The following is a 17,144-nucleotide window of genomic DNA, read 5'->3' as shown; positions in this document are numbered from 1 at the left end:
AGCAAGCCAGGTTTAATCCTAGTCCTCAGTGCCTTCTCTATGAAGTTGGCATGAACCCTTGACCACAGGGGCTTCCGGCAACTACTTCAGATCCCCCTCATGTCTCCAAGACCGGCATCTCGTATGTTCATTGACCATTGTAAATGTGCTTTGAGGAGGAGAATCTGGGGGAATCTTTAGTATGTCACCAAAGACACTTGCAGATTTCTGTAGCTGTACCGTGGAGAGCATTCTGTCTAGTGGCAGCACCGTCTGGTGTGGGGGGGGCCACGGTACCGGGTCAGAAAAGGCTGCAGAAGGTTGTAGACTGAGCCAGCACCATGAACACTGGCCTCCCCAGCACTGAGGGCATCCATCTTCCAGGACAGGGCCTCTTTTCATTGCCACCATCAGAGAGGAGGTACAGGAGCCTGGAGACCCACACTCAATGTTTTAGGAACAGCTTATTCCCCTCTGCAGATTTCCCAATGGTTCGTGAAAGCATGAACACTGCCTAACTATTTAGCTCTTTTTGCACTATTTATTTATTTTTTGGTATTTCTTATTGTAACTTTTTAAGCACTGCACTATATTGCTGCCTCAGAACAACAGGTTTCATGAATTACAGTGATAATAAACCTGATTCTGAATTGATGGGAGACGAGGGATAATAAATGTGTTGGATGAGTGTAAATCAGTAACTTTTGAAGTCTTGGTGAGCTACGGGACCTGTTTGTTTCCTTGTCTTATGACACTATGATTCCATGGACACCTCTGGACACTCATCTCAATCCTTGGAGGAATCTGCAACATTGTGGTGTACACATGCCGTACCCTCCTTACCGCCGACTGATACCGGCCATAATGCTTTGTGTTCACCGCCACCCCCAACAGTAACCTCCTAGTTTAGCAGTTACTGTGAAGCAATGTGCTCTTCACTCCACCACCATGTCGCTCCATTCTGCACAGATTTTAGCTCACCTGGTTATTGAAGAGATTTTCAGCCTTCACTGATGAGAAGCCACATTGAAATGTAACATATAATTGTTGCAGTGTTGCTGTTAGGTTAGTTCACCATGTTTCTGTGTGTCATAAGTTAAAAGTTCAAAGTGAATTTATTATCAATGTACATATATCTCATAATACAACCCTGAGATTCATTGTCTTGTGGGCATACTCACTAAATCCAAGAACCATAATAGAATAATGAAATACCACATCAGCAGGGCAGACAACAAATTGTGCAAATTCAGAAGAAAAGTAAGAAATAATAACAATAAAGCCATGCTTTCTTCATAATTACATTTAAGTGCTGGGCCCAGCACAGACCCCCTGAAATAATAAAACCAAGGAATTTAAAGTTGGTGACCCAACCACCTCCGATCCTCCAATAAGGACTGACACACGGACCTCTGTTTTCCTCCTCCTCGAGTCAAAAATCAATTCCTTGATTTTTGCTGACATTGAGTGAGAGTTGGTTGTGGCACCACTCAGTCAGATTTATCTGGAGACTCATTCTGTATTTACAGCATGTGCAGTCTCTCTTCTGTCTCCATGTAGTTGTTCCAATATTCTCAATCTAGGCTCATGCATCAATACGGACAACTGGGCAAGATGAGTTAATATGCAAAGTGGTACTTTCAGAGAAAGAGCGGAGGTGTTAGTGGAACACCAACACACACTGCTGCAAGATATGGCCCAGTGGCCATGATAGGCATGAACATGAGGTGGTGGGGTTCAGTTGAAAAATAGAAACAAATAAATGTTAGTAATTTTTTTGATGGCACTTGAATCAATTCACAAGCTTACTGTTCGGATGGAATTCATAGTGAAAAACTATTTTCCCTAAAGCAAAATCATTTCAAATATTGAAAATCTTACGCGGGGAAACATCTACACATCAGAAACATCTGTGTTTCTGGGCTGCCAGCAACAGTGGTGGAGGCAGATATGATAGGGTCTTTTAAGAGACTTTTGGATAGGTACATAGAGCTTAGAAAAACAGAGGGCTATGGGTAAGCCTAGTAATTTCTAAGGTAGGGACATGTTTGGCACAACTTTGTGGGCCAAAGGGCTTGTATTGTACTGTAGGTTTTCTATGTTTCTATGGTTTACAAAGCACTGGAGAATTACCTTAGTCTGAAACTAACATTTCTTCCTTGTTTATAGACACAAGTATTATTTATTGTTCTTTGGTATAATCTAAATTAAAGTCAAGATAAAGTTTAAAATTATGTGAATCTATTTTCCAAAAAGATGAGCTGCGGACACTTCATCACCTATGCATCTGTCTTTGGTAAAAGGTTACATGTTGACCTCAGTTTCTTTGCAGGCATTCTTGAGAGAAAGAAAGATGAGCTTTATTTGTCCCATCTACATCATAACACACAGTGAGATGTGTTGTTTGCATCAACAACAGACACAGTTCAAGGATGTGCAGGGGAAGCCAACCAGTACCGCCAGTAATACGGTGCGCCTACAACACACTAACCCCTACACCATACGTCTTTGGAAAGTGAGAGGAAACCAAAGCATCAGGAAGGAACCCAGACAGACAGACAGGCGTACTTTATTGATCCCGAGGGAAACTGGGTTTCGTTACATTCGCACCAACCAAGAATAGTGTAGAAATATAGCAATATAAAACCATAAATAATTAAATAATAATAAGTAAATAATCCCAAGTGGAAATTAGTCCAGGACCAGCCTATTGGCTCAGGGTGTCTGACACTCCGAGGAAGGAGTTGTAAAGTTTGATGGCCACAGGCAGGAATGACTTCCTATTAAGCTCAGTGTTACATCTCGGTGGAATGAGGCTCTGGCTGAATGTACTCCTGTGTCTAACCAGTACATTATGGAGTGGATGGGAGACATTGTCCAAGATGGCATGAAACTTGGACAGCATCCTCTTTTCAGACACCACCGCCAGTTCCACCCCCACAACATCACTGGCCTTACGAATGAGTTTGTTGATTCTGTTGGTGTCTGCTACCCTCAGCCTACTGCCCCAGCACACAACAGCAAACATGATAGCACTGGCCACCACAGACTCGTAGGACATCCTCAGCATCGTCCAGCGGATGTTAAAGGACCTCAGTCTCCTCAGGAAGTAGAGACGGCTCTGACCCTTCTTGTAGACAGCCTTAATGTTCTTTGACTCAGTCCAGTTTATTGTCAATTCATATCCCCAGGTATTTGTAATCCTCCACCATGTCCACACTGACCCCTTGGATGGAAACAGGGGTCACTGGTGCCTTAGCCCTCCTCAGGTCCACCACCAGCTCCTTAGTCTTTTTCACATTAAGCTGCAGATGATTGTACCATGGAAGAATGTACGAACCGCGGTGGGAATTGAACCCGGGTCATTGGTGCTGTAAAGTGTTGTGCTAACTGCCACCCTACCATGCCACCCTCCTGAGTGATCTCATTGTCATTGCAAATGTAGTAGAAATTTTTGTGATGCTCATTATTTCTCTTTTGTGTCACTTTGAAGGTTACATACCGAGTTATCTGGACAAAGATGAGCTCTGTGTTGTGTGTGGGGACAAAGCCACAGGCTACCATTATCGTTGCATTACCTGTGAGGGCTGTAAGGTAAGTGAGCTCCCCAGTTGTCAGTACTTCTCTCTGCGTAGATCTTCCTCCCCGGTTTACAACTGATGGATAATCCTCTTCCATGGTAACACTCCATTTATTCTCAAGTCCTCAACCACATCTTGCTTTTGCAGCAGTTTTAGCGATCTGACTGCAGAAACAAATTTAAAATAGTGAACTGGGTTCTTCCTCCTTCCTTTCCAGCCTGATGAACGGTCTCAGCCTGAAACATCGACTGTTTATTCCCCTCCATTGATGCAACCTGATCTGTCGAGTTCCTCTAGCATTTTGCGTGTGTTGCTCTGAATTTCCAACATCTGCAGAATCTCTGTGTTTAAACAATAAAGTATATTAATTTATTCTTGGTGTAAATTGCCAGAGGACATCTTCTGAGAGCATTGCCGCTATTCGGTTTGGAACTGGTTTATTATTGTCATATGTACCAAGATCCCCTGGAAAGCTTGTCTTGCATACTGTTCATGCTGATCAGATCATGCAGATGCACTGAGACAGAATAAATTAAAACAGCAACAATGCAGAATGAGATGTAACAGCAACAGTTTAAATCTGTTCCTTCCACCAAATTAATGCAAACCTGATCAGAGAACGAATTGTACCACATTCAAGTTGCTGGGGGAACTCAGCAGGTCAGGCAGCTTCTATTAAAATGAATAAGCAGTCAGTGTTTCAGACCGAGACTCTTCATTAACAACTAGACATCATTTCTGACCTGGCTTTGTGCGTTCTGTTTTTACCCCCTGCAGCCTTTGGATGCAACATCCTTTATTTATCTATCTGGAGGCACAATGCCTAATAGACCCTTCTGGCCCTTTCAGATGCACTGCCCAGCAACCCCCATAACCTCGATTTAACAACCTAATCACAAGACAATTTACAATGACCAGTTATCCTACACGGTACATGTTTGGACTGTGGGAGAGAACTGGAGCACCCAGAGAAATCCCATGCTTTCCACTGGGAGGACATATAGATTCTTTGAAGAGGACACTGGGATGGGACTCCATACCTGGACACCCCGAGCTGGAACAGCATTATACTAACCGCCTGCTGCGCTATCTCGCTGCTGCAAGGACTGAACCCTACTCCTAGCTGCCCAGACGTCACCTTCGACGTTCTTGTTTAACAACTGCTCTTCTTCCCAGCTCCTCAAGCATAAACCCTCCGCCTATTCTGGCATTGCAGAGGGTCCAGAGAATGTTCATGAGAATGATCCTGGGAATGAAAGGGTTAATGTATGAGGAGCATTTGATGGCTTTGGGCCTGCACCTACTGAAGTTGAGAAGAATGAAGTTGGAAGTTCTCATTGAAATCTATTGAATATTGAAGGGCCGAGACAGAGTGGATGTGGAGGATGTTTCCGGTGGGGTTCAGACGCTCCTTGTATGTTAGCCCTTTCAGTCTTGGGATAATTCTCTACCTTATTGTTCACTATCTAAACTTGTGGACATATTTCCATCATAACAATTGCTTCCACCTCCCCATCTTCCACTGTATCTCCCAAAAAACTCCTCTCTAATCCCCAACTCCTCTTTGACAAAGTGTTTGACTGTCACTTGTAATATTTCCTTCCTGAGTCTAATTTTATTGTGACATAGAATCGTTTATTTGCACATTCTCATTTGCATGTAGTTATTATTCCACATTTTAGTTACAAATGCTTCCAAAAGCAGTAATCTTTAATTAAAGCAGTAAATGCTAAAAACATCCAAGAATTAAAGTATTGTGGTAAGGTGCAAGTGTTGACTCTACAACTCATGTTTTCAATGTTATTCGCTAGTCATTTCAAGTCAAGTCAACTTTTATTGTCATTTTGACCATAACCACAGTAAAAATGAGACAACGTTTTTCAGGACCATGGTTCACATGACACAGTACACAAACTAGATTGAACTATGTAATAAAAAACACAGAGAAAGCTATACTAGACTACAGACCTATACTGGACTGCATAAAGTGCACAAAAACAGTACCGGCATTACAATAAATAATAAACAGGACAGTAGAGCAAGGTGTCAGTCCAGGCTTCGGGTATTGAGGAGTCTGATAGCTTGAGGGAAGAAACTGTTACATAGTCTGGTCATGAGAGCCCGAATGCTTCGGAGCCTTTTCCCAGATGGCAGGAGGGAGAAGAGATTGTATGAGGGGTGCATGGGGGCCTTCATAATGCTGTTTCCTTTGTGGATGCAGTGTATAGTGTAAATGTCCATGATGGCAGGAAGAGAGACCCCGATGATCTTCTCAGCTGACCTCACTATCTGCTGCAGAGTCTTGTGATCGAAGATGGTACAATTTAATATTATTATTAAAGTTCAAAGTAAATGTATTCACAGGATGTGTGTATATCTATCTATATATGTCACCACTTACAACCCTGAGATTCATTTTCTTGTGGGCGTACTCAACAAATAGAATAATAACCATAACAGAATCATTGAAAGGCTACCCAACTTGGATGCTCAACCAGAGTGAAGAAGACAGCAATGTGCAAATGCAAAAAGAAAGAAGTAATAATAATAAATAATTAAGCAATAAATATCATGAACATGAGTTGAAAAGTCCTTAAAAATGAGTCCTTTGATTGTGGGAACATTTCAATGATGGGGCAAGCGAAGTTGAGTGAAGTTATGCTCTTTGGTCCAAGATCCTGATAATTGAGGGGTAATAGCTGTTCCGAAACATGATGTCCTGAGGCTCTTGTACCTTCCTCCTGATGGCAGCAGAGCGTGTCCCGGGTCTCTGATGATGGATGCTTTTCCTGTGACAACGCTCTGTGTAGATGAGCTCAGTGGTGGGGAGGGGGTGGGGTGGAGAACGTATCCATTAATTTATTTTTAACAACTACTGTTATTATTTTGTTGTATTTGCATACTTTGTCTTCTATTACACATTGTGTGAGGTTTGTCATTAATTCAATTGCATTTCTTTGTTCTACTGTGAACGCCCACAAGAAAATTATTCTCAGGGAAGTGTATAGTGACAGGTACATACATTGATAATAAATCTACTTTGAACTTTTACTTCCATATCAGGAGAGCGTAGTGGTTAACACCATACTTTACCCATAGATGCTGCCTGCCTTGATGGGTGCAGTGTTTCTTTGATCTTGTCTGAAAGGTGTTCCATGACTGCTCAGTATAAAAGATGATGCTGAATCTGTACTAAAGTCGTGCTAATCCTGTCTTGCATAAATCCAGCCAAAACCCCAGTTACCATTATCCTTATTAACGCATCTTCCAGTATGACTTACACCATCTTAATGTACACATTGCTGTTCGACACAGTTCTGGAAAGAATTCCAAGGATCAGGGTAAGTTTGGCAGCCACTAAGCTTCATCGACAAACCTGTAGGAGCAAAATCACAGTTCCACCCATCGTAGGAGAGAGTTAGTGGGCATCAGGAGTGAGCACTGAATGAATCGAAGGCTAATCATACACGTTATTCTGCAAGTCATAACGTGTATCATCTTACCTCCCACAGCTCTCATGCTCTCAGTATTACTTTTTATTGGCACCATTTTGTCTGCTTTTGCACATTGTTTGTCAGTTTTTGTTTATGAGTAGTTTTTCATAAATTCTATTGTATTTCTTTTTCTCCTATGAGTATATCCAATGAATAGTCCTCCAACTCTTTGCCACGCACATTGGGTATGTTTAAGACAGAGGATGATTGACCCAGCAGATGAAGGTTATGGGGAGAGGGCAGGAGATTGGGGCTGGGAGGAAAATTAGGGCACCCATGATGAAATGGCAGAGCAGACTTGAATGGGCAGATACGTGGACACATGAACAAAAAGTTTAGCAAGTTCTAGAGATTTCTGCAGGGTTTCTTTGCTGTGAACCTTGAGTTCTTTTTTGCCTCCTTCAGCATAGCACATTGTGATCTTTACAGGAGACCCACTCCTAGGGAGAGTAGTAACTATACTGAATTTCATCCATTTGCAGATAATTTCTCTAACTCGGGACTGATGAACACTCAGGTCTTTAGAAATGTTTTTGCAGGCTTTTCCAGCTTCATGTATCTCTACAATTCCTCTTCTAAGGTTCTCTGAAAGTTGTTTTGGTCGAAGCACAGTGCTCAAAAAAAGATCTTTCTTGAGAAGAGTAGGCTCTGTCAGTAGCCTGACTTTGTCTGTCTTTTTTATAGGCAGGGCACCTCTACAACCCACACCTCCAATCTCATCTCATTGATTGGAAAGCCCGACTCCAAATAGCTTTTGTAGAAGGCATTACACCAGAAGTTCATATACTTTTTCCAACAATTACATGTAATATTGGATAATTTTTCTCAATAAATAAATGAACAAGTATAGTGTTTTAGTGTTATTTATTTAATTGTGTTCTCTTTATCTAGTTTTAGGACTTACATGAAGATCCGATCACATTTTAGGTCATATTTATGCAGAAACAGAGAAAATTCTACAGGGGTCACAAACTTCCTAGCACTACTGTAAGAGTCTCTTAAATGTCCCTAATTCAAGGGTTCCCAATCTGGGGTCTATGGGCTCCTTGGTTAATTGGTGTGGCCAATGGCATAAACAAGGTTGGCAACCCCTGCCCCGATGTATCTATCTTTACCACTAACTGAGAGTGTGCTGGGGCAACCCACAAGTGTCACCCCACTTCCAGCGCCAACACTGCATGCCCAAATGCCCACAATATCAGGATACGTCAGGACACAGGAAAGGCCGAACTCCCAAAGCATGAAATAATCTTCTACTACAAGATTAGTGCACACACTGAAGGTTGTAGGATTTTAGTGACCTCCATTTTGTGTGCGTGTAACATCACTTTGTATTAAGATGAAGTAAAGGAATACCTTCTTATAAATCCTAGTCTTTTGATTTTAGGGTTTCTTTAGGAGAACCATACAGAAGAATCTTCATCCAACCTACAGCTGTAAATACAACGGAAAATGCATCATTGATAAAATAACAAGGAACCAATGTCAAGAATGCCGCTTCAAAAAGTGCATTGCTGTTGGCATGGCAACTGACTGTAAGCAAGCTTCATATCACTTTTTCAACTGTATCATTTTTTAATTTTTTTTAAATTAGCCTTCCCTCTAAAATCTTTGCTCACAAATTTACAGTTATTTAGTAAGGATCAAGGATCAACTTTATTCACTATTTCCATGTATTGGGTGTGTTGGTCAGAGTGACCAAAAAAGCAATATCCAACGATTATAAAGAAATATACAAAACATAGAGTTAGAACTTAAAGTACAGACGTGAGGTGTTGTGGTGGAGATACGTCTCTACCAAAGGAGGTGTGAGGTGCTTCTTCCCTCCACTAGCCCACAGGTCACCCTTGGGCAAGTTGTAGTCCCTTCTTAGCCCCTGATCAGGGTCACAAGAAGCAGGTGGTGGGTGGTCGTATGAGCAGCTGGTGCACATCACAAGTCCTGGTTATGCAACCACTGACGCCAGGCAGACAATCTCTGAAGAGTATTGATAATGCCTGGGTCACCTGTCTTGTAAAGACACCGCCCCAGAAGAAGGCAATGGCAAACCGCTTCTACAGGATAATTTGCCAAGAACAATTATAGTCATGGAAAGCCCATGATTGCCCAGGTAATACAACACAGCACATAACGAATAAGCAGAACATTTATGAGTGTTGGGAATTTGTTATGCTCTGCTGGTCAGGCTGTGACATGCAAAAAAATCAACATTCAGCAATTATAGAGAATTATATAAAATTAAAATTAAAGTTTAAAGTACAGATACAGAATAAAATATGTGTTAATACATAAATGCCAGCATGTACTTACCCACTGCCTGTTACACCACTGGTGTTTAGAGCAGTAGTGAAGATCCATCTCTGTCTGCCCTTGGCCAGATTCATAGAAACATAGAAAATAGGTGCAGGAGTAGGCCATTCGGCCCTTCAAGCCTGCACCGCCATTCAGTATGATCATGGCTGATCATCCAACTCAGAACCCTGTACCTGCTTTCTCTCCATAGCCCCTGATCCCTTTAGCCACAAGGGCAATATATAACTTCCTCTTAAATATAGCCAATGAACCAGCCTCAACTGTTTCCTGTGGCAGAGAATTCCACAGATTCACCACTCTCTGTGTGAAGAAGTTTTTCCTCATCTCGGTCCTAAAAGGCTTCCCCTTCATCCATAAACTGTGACTCCTTGTTCTGGACTTCCCCAACATCGGAAACAATCTTCCTGCATCTAGCCTGTCCAATCCCTTTAGAATTTTATACGTTTCAATAAGGTCCCCCCTCAATCTTCTAAATTCCAGCGAGTATAAGCCCAGTGATCCAGTCTTTCTTCATATGAAAGTCCTGCCATCCCAGGAATCAATCTGGTGAACCTTCTTTGTACTTCCTCTATGGCAAGAATGTCTTTCCTCAGATTAGGGGACCAAAACTGAGCACAATACTCTAGGCTTTGTACAACTGCAGTAGAACCTCCCTGCTCCTGTACTCGAATCCTCTTGCTATGAATGCCAACATACCATTCGTCTTTTTCACTGCCTGCTGTACCTGCATGCCCGCTTTCAATGACTGGTGTACAATGAAACCCAGGTCTCGCTGCACCTCCACTTTTCCTATTCGGCCACCATTCAGATAATAATCTGTTTTCCTGTTTTTGCCACCGGAGTGGATAACCTCACATTTATCCACATTAAATTGTGTCTGCCATGAATTTGCCCACTCGCCTAACCTATCCAAGTCACCCTGCATCCCCTTAGCATCCTCCTCACAGCTAACACTGCCACCCAGCTTCGTGTCATCTGCAAACTTGGAGATGCTGCATTTAATTCCCTCGTCTAAATCATTAATATATATTGTAAACAACTGGGGTCCCAGCACTGAGCCTTGCGGTACCCCACTAGTCACTGCCTGCCATTCTGAAAAGGTCCCGTTTACTCCCACTCTTTGCTTCCTGCCTGCCAACCAATCCTCTATCCACATCAATACCATACCCCCAATACCGTGTGCTTTAAGTTTGCACACTAATCTCCTGTGTGGGACCTTGTCAAAGGCCTTTTGAAAATCCAAATATACCACATCCACTGGTTCTCCCCTATCCACTCTACAAGTTACATCCTCAAAAAATTCTATAAGTTTCGTCAGACATGATTTTCCTTTCACAAATTCATGATGACTTTGTCCAATGATTTCACCTCTTTCCAAATGTGCTGTTATCACATCTTTGATAACCGACTCTAGCATTTTCCCCACCACCAATGTCAGGCTAACTGGTCTATAATTCCCCTGTTTCTCTCTCTCTCTTTTTTTTAAAAAGTGGGGTTACATTAGCCACCCTCCAATCCTCGGGAACTAATCCAAAATCTAAAGAGTTTTGAAAAATTATCACTAATGCATCCACTATTTCTTGGGCTACTTCCTTAAGCACTCTGGGATGAAGACCATCTGGCCCTGGGGATTTATCTGCCTTTAATCCCTTCAATTTATCTAACACCACTTCCCTACTAACATGTATTTCCCTCAGTTCCTCCATCTCACTAGACCCTCGGTCCCTTACTATTTCCGGAAGATTATTTATGTTCTCCTTAGTGAAGACAGAACCAAAGTAGTTATTCAATTGGTCTGCCATGTCCTTGTTCCCCATGATCAATTCACCTGTTTCTGACTGTAAAGGACCTACATTTGTCTTGACCAGTCTTTTTTTTTCCACATATTTATTCTCCCAGGTGGAGACTCAGGAATACCATCACACTCAGATGTTGCAGAATTCTTCATTACTGTTTTGTTTGACCAGACAGGGTTGTTAGCCCTGAGCTAAACCCCTGAACCTGGAGGATTGGTTGGACCATTCTTAGTCTGGCCTCTACCCTTTGACCTGCTGGGCGAGGGTGACTCTCCCAAGTGCCAAAGCATAAAGCCTGGCCACCTACCAGCATAGCTCTCTGGGTCATTGAGGCACACAAGCCTCCAAGCCTCCAAAGGTTGTGGTTCTCTTGGAGGGTTTATATTGTAAACAACATTATAAAAAATTATTTAAAATATTTACGGTGTAGGGCAGTGATGGGGTAGATAGGTAGAGGGGCTCTGATTAAAATGGTTAATCACTACACAGTGGGCCCACAATGTTGACCAGTTTTGATGCCAGTTTGAAACTAAATGTGCCTTTGTGCATCATCCAAAACCCTCCTTTGCTTTCATTTTCATGTGTCTGTCTAAAGACCTCTTAAACGGAACCAAACTGCCTGTTTCCACAACTACCCCTGGTAACCCATCCCACACAACTTTCGCTCTCTGTGTTAAAATGCCTTCCCCTAACATCGCCTTATAAAGTCCCCCCTTCTGATCTTAAAATCGAGTGAAGTTATGTGTTCATAAAGTTTATAACTGAAAGATGTTCTTGTAGGAATAAAGTGTATGATAATATTTCAGGAAATCAGGAGACTCGAACTCTTTATTTAGCACTTTTGGTTTCTGCTTCAAGTTTTCAGGACTCAGTGATTTACCCACCAAAGCCCGGCAGAGTCTCAAAGATATTATCCTGGAGATGTGTGTAGTCACAGTGAACTAGCTGTTAAATAAGGAGAACCTAGAGTACTGTGTCGTAGATGTATATGCATGTCTCTCTGGTGCTTCCCGCTTCCTCCCCTCTCCCTTCCCTTTTTCCCAGCCGTGAATCCCCTCTCCCTGCCCCTTTCCCATTCTCAGTCCTCAATAGAGACCCATAACGGATCAGGTTTATCATCACTCACGTATGTCATATATGTCATGAAATCTGTTTTTTGTGGCGGCAATACAGTGCAATGCATAAAATTATGATGATACTGTATATAAGTGCCTGAGACTTTGTACTGTACTGCTGGTATTAATAACATTTCTGCTGTCAGGTTAATCTAGCAGCAAAATCATAGAAAAGCTGTTACCTTTCCTATTTCCTTTCTTGTGTAATTAGTGGTGTTGGATGATGGCAAACGGCTAGCAAAACGTAAACTAATTGAAGAGAACAGAGAGAAGAGGCGACGAGAGGAGCTGACAAAAACACTCGCTTATAAACCTGAACCCACAGATGAGGAATGGGACCTTATACGAACAGTAACTGAGGCACACATGGCCACCAACGCCCAGGGAGACCGCTGGAAACAGAAGAGAAAATTTCTGGCAAGTTCCTTGGCAGTGGGTGAAAAATTGGGCTTTGTGGGTTTCCTTGCAGAATTAAGCGATGTTCTGTGTGTCTCTGTTTTGTCTATGTTTTGAGAACAAAGATCTGAGGAAAGACTATCTCCCCAAATGGAATAATAATGATGTGAAAATTTACAAGTATTCTTTGCTACCATGAGCTTATAAGTACAGATCAAGAGACAGCTCTCCTCGAAGTATGGTGCAGATGCCACTACGCCACCAGCCTGTAACAGAGTGACCAAAACTATTCACAATACTCCAAGTGTGTCCTCACCAGCAACTTAAATAACTGCAACGTATTGTCCAAACTCACTGAGCAAGGCCAGCATGCTAAAAATGCCCTCGTCACTACCCAAAATGGCACCCACTGTGTGGCCAGACACCCTGGACTATTTACTATACTCGAGTCATTGGGTATAGTAAAGTGGGGGTTGATAGGTCCTTGGTTAGTGAGTGCGTTAATCGTTATGGGAAAAGGCTGGAGAATGAGGTTGATAAGATGCCCAAAACTGCTTACAATACTCCAAATGTGGTCTGATCAATGCCTTATAAAGCCTCGGCAATGCATACTTCCGTACATCTATTCTCTAGCCTCAGGGGCATTTCAATCTCCACCTAGTTTGCTACTGATTCCTCCCTCCAGTTACCAGAGCAAACTCCCCTCGGGATCCAAAAGACTCTTCCTTTTAGACAGGACGCCCTTCTCTTCTGAGGTTGTACTCTCTGGTCCTGGACTCTCACGCTACTGGAAACATCCTGTCCACATCCATTTAAACAATGTCAAGTCCAAGTTTCATTGTCATTCAACCATACAAAAACATCCATGAGTGTAGCCAAACAAAATAGCGTTCCTCTGTGCCAAGCTGCTAAACACAGTACTAACAGTCACACACAGTTCAAGCATGTATAAGATAGCAGTAAAATATGGTCACACAAAAAAGTACATAGCCCAAGTCCCTAGGTCCATGAATGTTACACCAGCCTGTAGTTGAACCAAGTACAGCTTGCTTTCTGCTGAGCAAACACTGGGGGGCAGTGCACCACACCAGCTCTGGTGGAGCACAAGGACTTCAGCGCCTCTCTCCTGGGTGGCTGTAAACAGGCAACACCATGGCTTGAGGCCTAGTCCTGACTACAAATGAGGCCATGTAGCTCTCCTGCCATCTGCCAATAAGTTCGTGGATCAGACGCAGCATTCCACATTAACAATGTCTAACAGAATCTTATGCTCATAAGAAAAGTGACTAAGACGATGACTTGCTGTTAAGCTCTCCCATTTGATTTGATCATGATATTCCTGATGCCCCAGAGGACTGGAGAATATGGCTGTGTTGCTGATCTGTTTAAGTAGGGCAACAGAGACAAATCAGAAAATTGTAGGGCAGTAGTTGGAAAATTCTTGGAGAAAATACTTGTGTCCTCAGTGGTCATAGGAGTAGTACCAGAAGTTTGGAGATGGCAAATGTTATTCCTGTGTTCAAGGAAGGAAGTAGATATCCAGGCAATCTTTCTCTTCTTTTTTTTCTTTCTTTAGATAAGGGTTAAGGGGGGGGAAGGGTTAATATTATTTTTCTCACTATTTCATCATCTTTTTTATTCTTGTATTTTTCTAAAATTTAATCAATCAATCAATAAATAAGTAAATAAATAAATAGATAAATAAAAAAAAGAAAGGAAGTAGGGATATCCTGGTAATTATAGACTTCAGTGGTGGGCAAGCTATTGGAGAAAATTACAGGATTTACAAGCATTTGCCAAAGCACAGGCTGATTTAGGCATGGCTTTGTGAGGGACAGGTCATGCCTGACAAGCCTGATTAAATTCTTCGAGGAAGTGACAAAACAAGCTGGTGAAGGTAGAGCAGTGGGTGTGGTGTATAGGGATTTTGGTAAGGTGTTTGGCCAGATTCCCCATCATAGGCTCAGTCAGGAGGCATGAGCTTTAGGGGAATCTGACTGCGTAGATTCAGAATTAGTTTGTCCAATAAGGTGGTAGTGGATGGATTGTGTTCTGCCTGGAGGTCTGTGACCAGACGTGTTCCACAGGGATTGTTCAGGGGCCCCTGCTTTTTGTGCTCTTCAAAAGTGACCGTATTATGAAGTGGAAGGATGAGTTAATAAGTTTTCAGATGGCACAGAGGTGGGTGGTGTTTTGGATAGGGTAGAAGGTTACAACAGGACATTGACAGGATGCAGAACTGAGCTGAGATAAGGTTTGTAAGAAGGTGTATGGTGCGTTATCCTTCATAGTCGGGGGATTGACCTCAAGAGCTGCAAAATAATGTTGCAGCTCTATAAAATCCTGGTTAGACCACGCTTGGAATATGTGTTCAGTTCTGGTCACTTATTATAGGAAGGATGTGGAAGCTTTAGAGAGGGTGCAGAGGACATTTACCAGTACAGTGCCTTGATTAGAGAGCACGTCTTATCAGTTGATGCACCATCAATAACTCTCGGAGACGTGAGGCGAGATATAGGCTTTAATTGGCTGGAAGAAAGAACAAGCAGCAATTGACCACCGCACTACATCCTGGAGACTGAGGGCAGGGCTCAGGCCTCAATCACCTTTATACCGGGGTCTGTGGGAGGAGCCACAGTCAGTGGGAGGAGCCACAGGAGCAGTCAGCGGGGAGGGGCGGGGGGGGGGGGGTGTCCAGACAGGTATGTGTAGTTCACCACATCAGGAAAGGTTGAAAGCTTTTTTCTTTGGAGTGAAAGAGGATAAGAGGTGATTTGATAGGGATGTATAAGATTATAAGAGGCATTGATTGAGTGGATAGACAGAAGATTTTTTCCAGACGGAAATGTCTAATACAATGAGCCATAATTTTAAGGAGACCACGTCTAGGCAGATGGGACTAGTTTAATGGTAAGCAGAGAACTTGTAGGCCGAAGGGTCTCTTCCTGTACTGCACTGCTCTATGTTCTATGTTCTTAAAAGGTTTAAAGATTAGCCTTATTTGTCACATGTACATCCAACATGTGACTGTGATGGCCAGGTCATTGGGTGTATTTAAATCAAAGATTGATAGGTTCTTGATTAGTCAGGATAAGGCACGAGAATGGGGTAGAAGGGATATTAAATGAGCCATGATGAGCTAATTCTGCTCATGCGTCTTATGGTTTTATTTGTGTTTGCTACACTAAATCTAGTCTTGAAATAAAGCAGCATATTCACTTGTAATTGCAGTGGTGCTGGAAGTCGGCTCTCAGTGACCCACAACTATACTGTTAATTGTCTCAGCACTGGTTTGCTGGCCAGCAGTCATGAATTATGCAGCTGTGCGAGGTCTGTATGAGTCAAGGGATATGGGGAGAAGGCAGGAACGGGGTACTGATTGTGGATGGTCAGCCATGATCACATTGAATGGCGGTGCTGGCTTGAAGGGCCGAATGGCCTACTCCTGCACCTATTGTCTATTGTAAAGATTTGATCTGTGTGAGCAGTATGTAAAACAAGCTTTTCACTGTATCTCAGTACATGTGACAATGATAAACCTATATCAATAAGTTCAAGTTCAGGTTTATTATCATCTAACTACACATTTATACAGCCAAACAAAACAGTATTCCTCCAGACCACAAAACACCCACAAATAAATATCACACACAGCACACAAACCAAGTTAGTAAAGTACAATTCAAAATGTATGTAGTGCACAGCACAGGTAAACCATGATCAGCTCCTAGTGACGAGGTCTGGGTGGTGGCAGGGTACTCATTAGTCTCACAGCCTGAGGGAAGAAGCTGTTTCCCAGACTGACAGTCCTCGTCCTGATGCTCCTGTACCTCCTTCCTGATGGTAGTGGGTCAAAGGGATTGTGGGATGAGGGGTAGGGGTCCTCAGTAAATGGAACAGCTTAAAATAAAGCATAGATCAATTTTTTCTCAATTATTGTATGACAACAGGATGTTACATTCGTAACAGACCAATGATCTTGTGAAAACTTACTTGTGTCATGGTGTTCATTTTGCAGCCCGATGAAATTGGGCAAGCACCGATAATGAACGCTGCCGAAGGGAGCAAGGTGGATTTGGAAGCCTTCAGTGAGTTTACAAGAATTATCACGCCCGCAATAACAAGGGTTGTTGATTTTGCCAAAAAGCTACCAATATTCTGTGAGGTAGGATTCTCATTTCATTAATTTTATACTCGTTTTGGTGGGATATTGGAATCTTCCTTCTTGACAGAAATCCTCTTTTACATACTGTTGGTCAATCTTTGTTTATGTATAGTTTTTCATAAACTCTATTGTACTTGTTTCTTTCCTGTAAGTACTTGCAAGAAAAAGAATCTCAAGGTAGCATATCTTAATACATATATACTTTGATAATACATTTACTTTGAACTTCGAACGAGATTTGATTAAAGATCTTAAGGATCTCTTAAAAGACAGTGATCATAATATGATAGAATTCATTCTGCTGT

The 17,144-nt window shown here is 42.3% G+C and overlaps 1 protein-coding gene across 13 annotated transcripts in view; it reads left to right on the top strand.

Moving 5' to 3' along the window:
* Nucleotides 1-17,144, top strand: part of LOC132378242 (thyroid hormone receptor beta) — a 220,174-nt gene that overhangs the window by 135,072 nt on the left and 67,958 nt on the right. For 11 of the 13 annotated variants that reach the window (XM_059944978.1, XM_059944976.1, XM_059944980.1 and 8 more), the window contains 4 exons: nt 3,473-3,573; nt 8,442-8,589; nt 12,490-12,695; nt 16,693-16,839. In XM_059944978.1, the coding sequence (XP_059800961.1) occupies nt 3,473-3,573; nt 8,442-8,589; nt 12,490-12,695; nt 16,693-16,839 (602 nt within the window). The remainder of the gene's footprint in view (nt 1-3,472; nt 3,574-8,441; nt 8,590-12,489; nt 12,696-16,692; nt 16,840-17,144) is intronic. The other 2 variants (XM_059944984.1, XM_059944985.1) reach the window with 1 other exon arrangement.

The sequence above is a fragment of the Hypanus sabinus genome, chromosome 20, assembly GCF_030144855.1.
Source record: "Hypanus sabinus isolate sHypSab1 chromosome 20, sHypSab1.hap1, whole genome shotgun sequence".
In the NCBI taxonomy this organism is placed as follows: domain Eukaryota; kingdom Metazoa; phylum Chordata; class Chondrichthyes; order Myliobatiformes; family Dasyatidae; genus Hypanus; species Hypanus sabinus.
The sequence above is the reverse complement of the archived record's forward strand: the minus strand, read 5'-3'. Positions and strand labels throughout refer to the sequence as shown.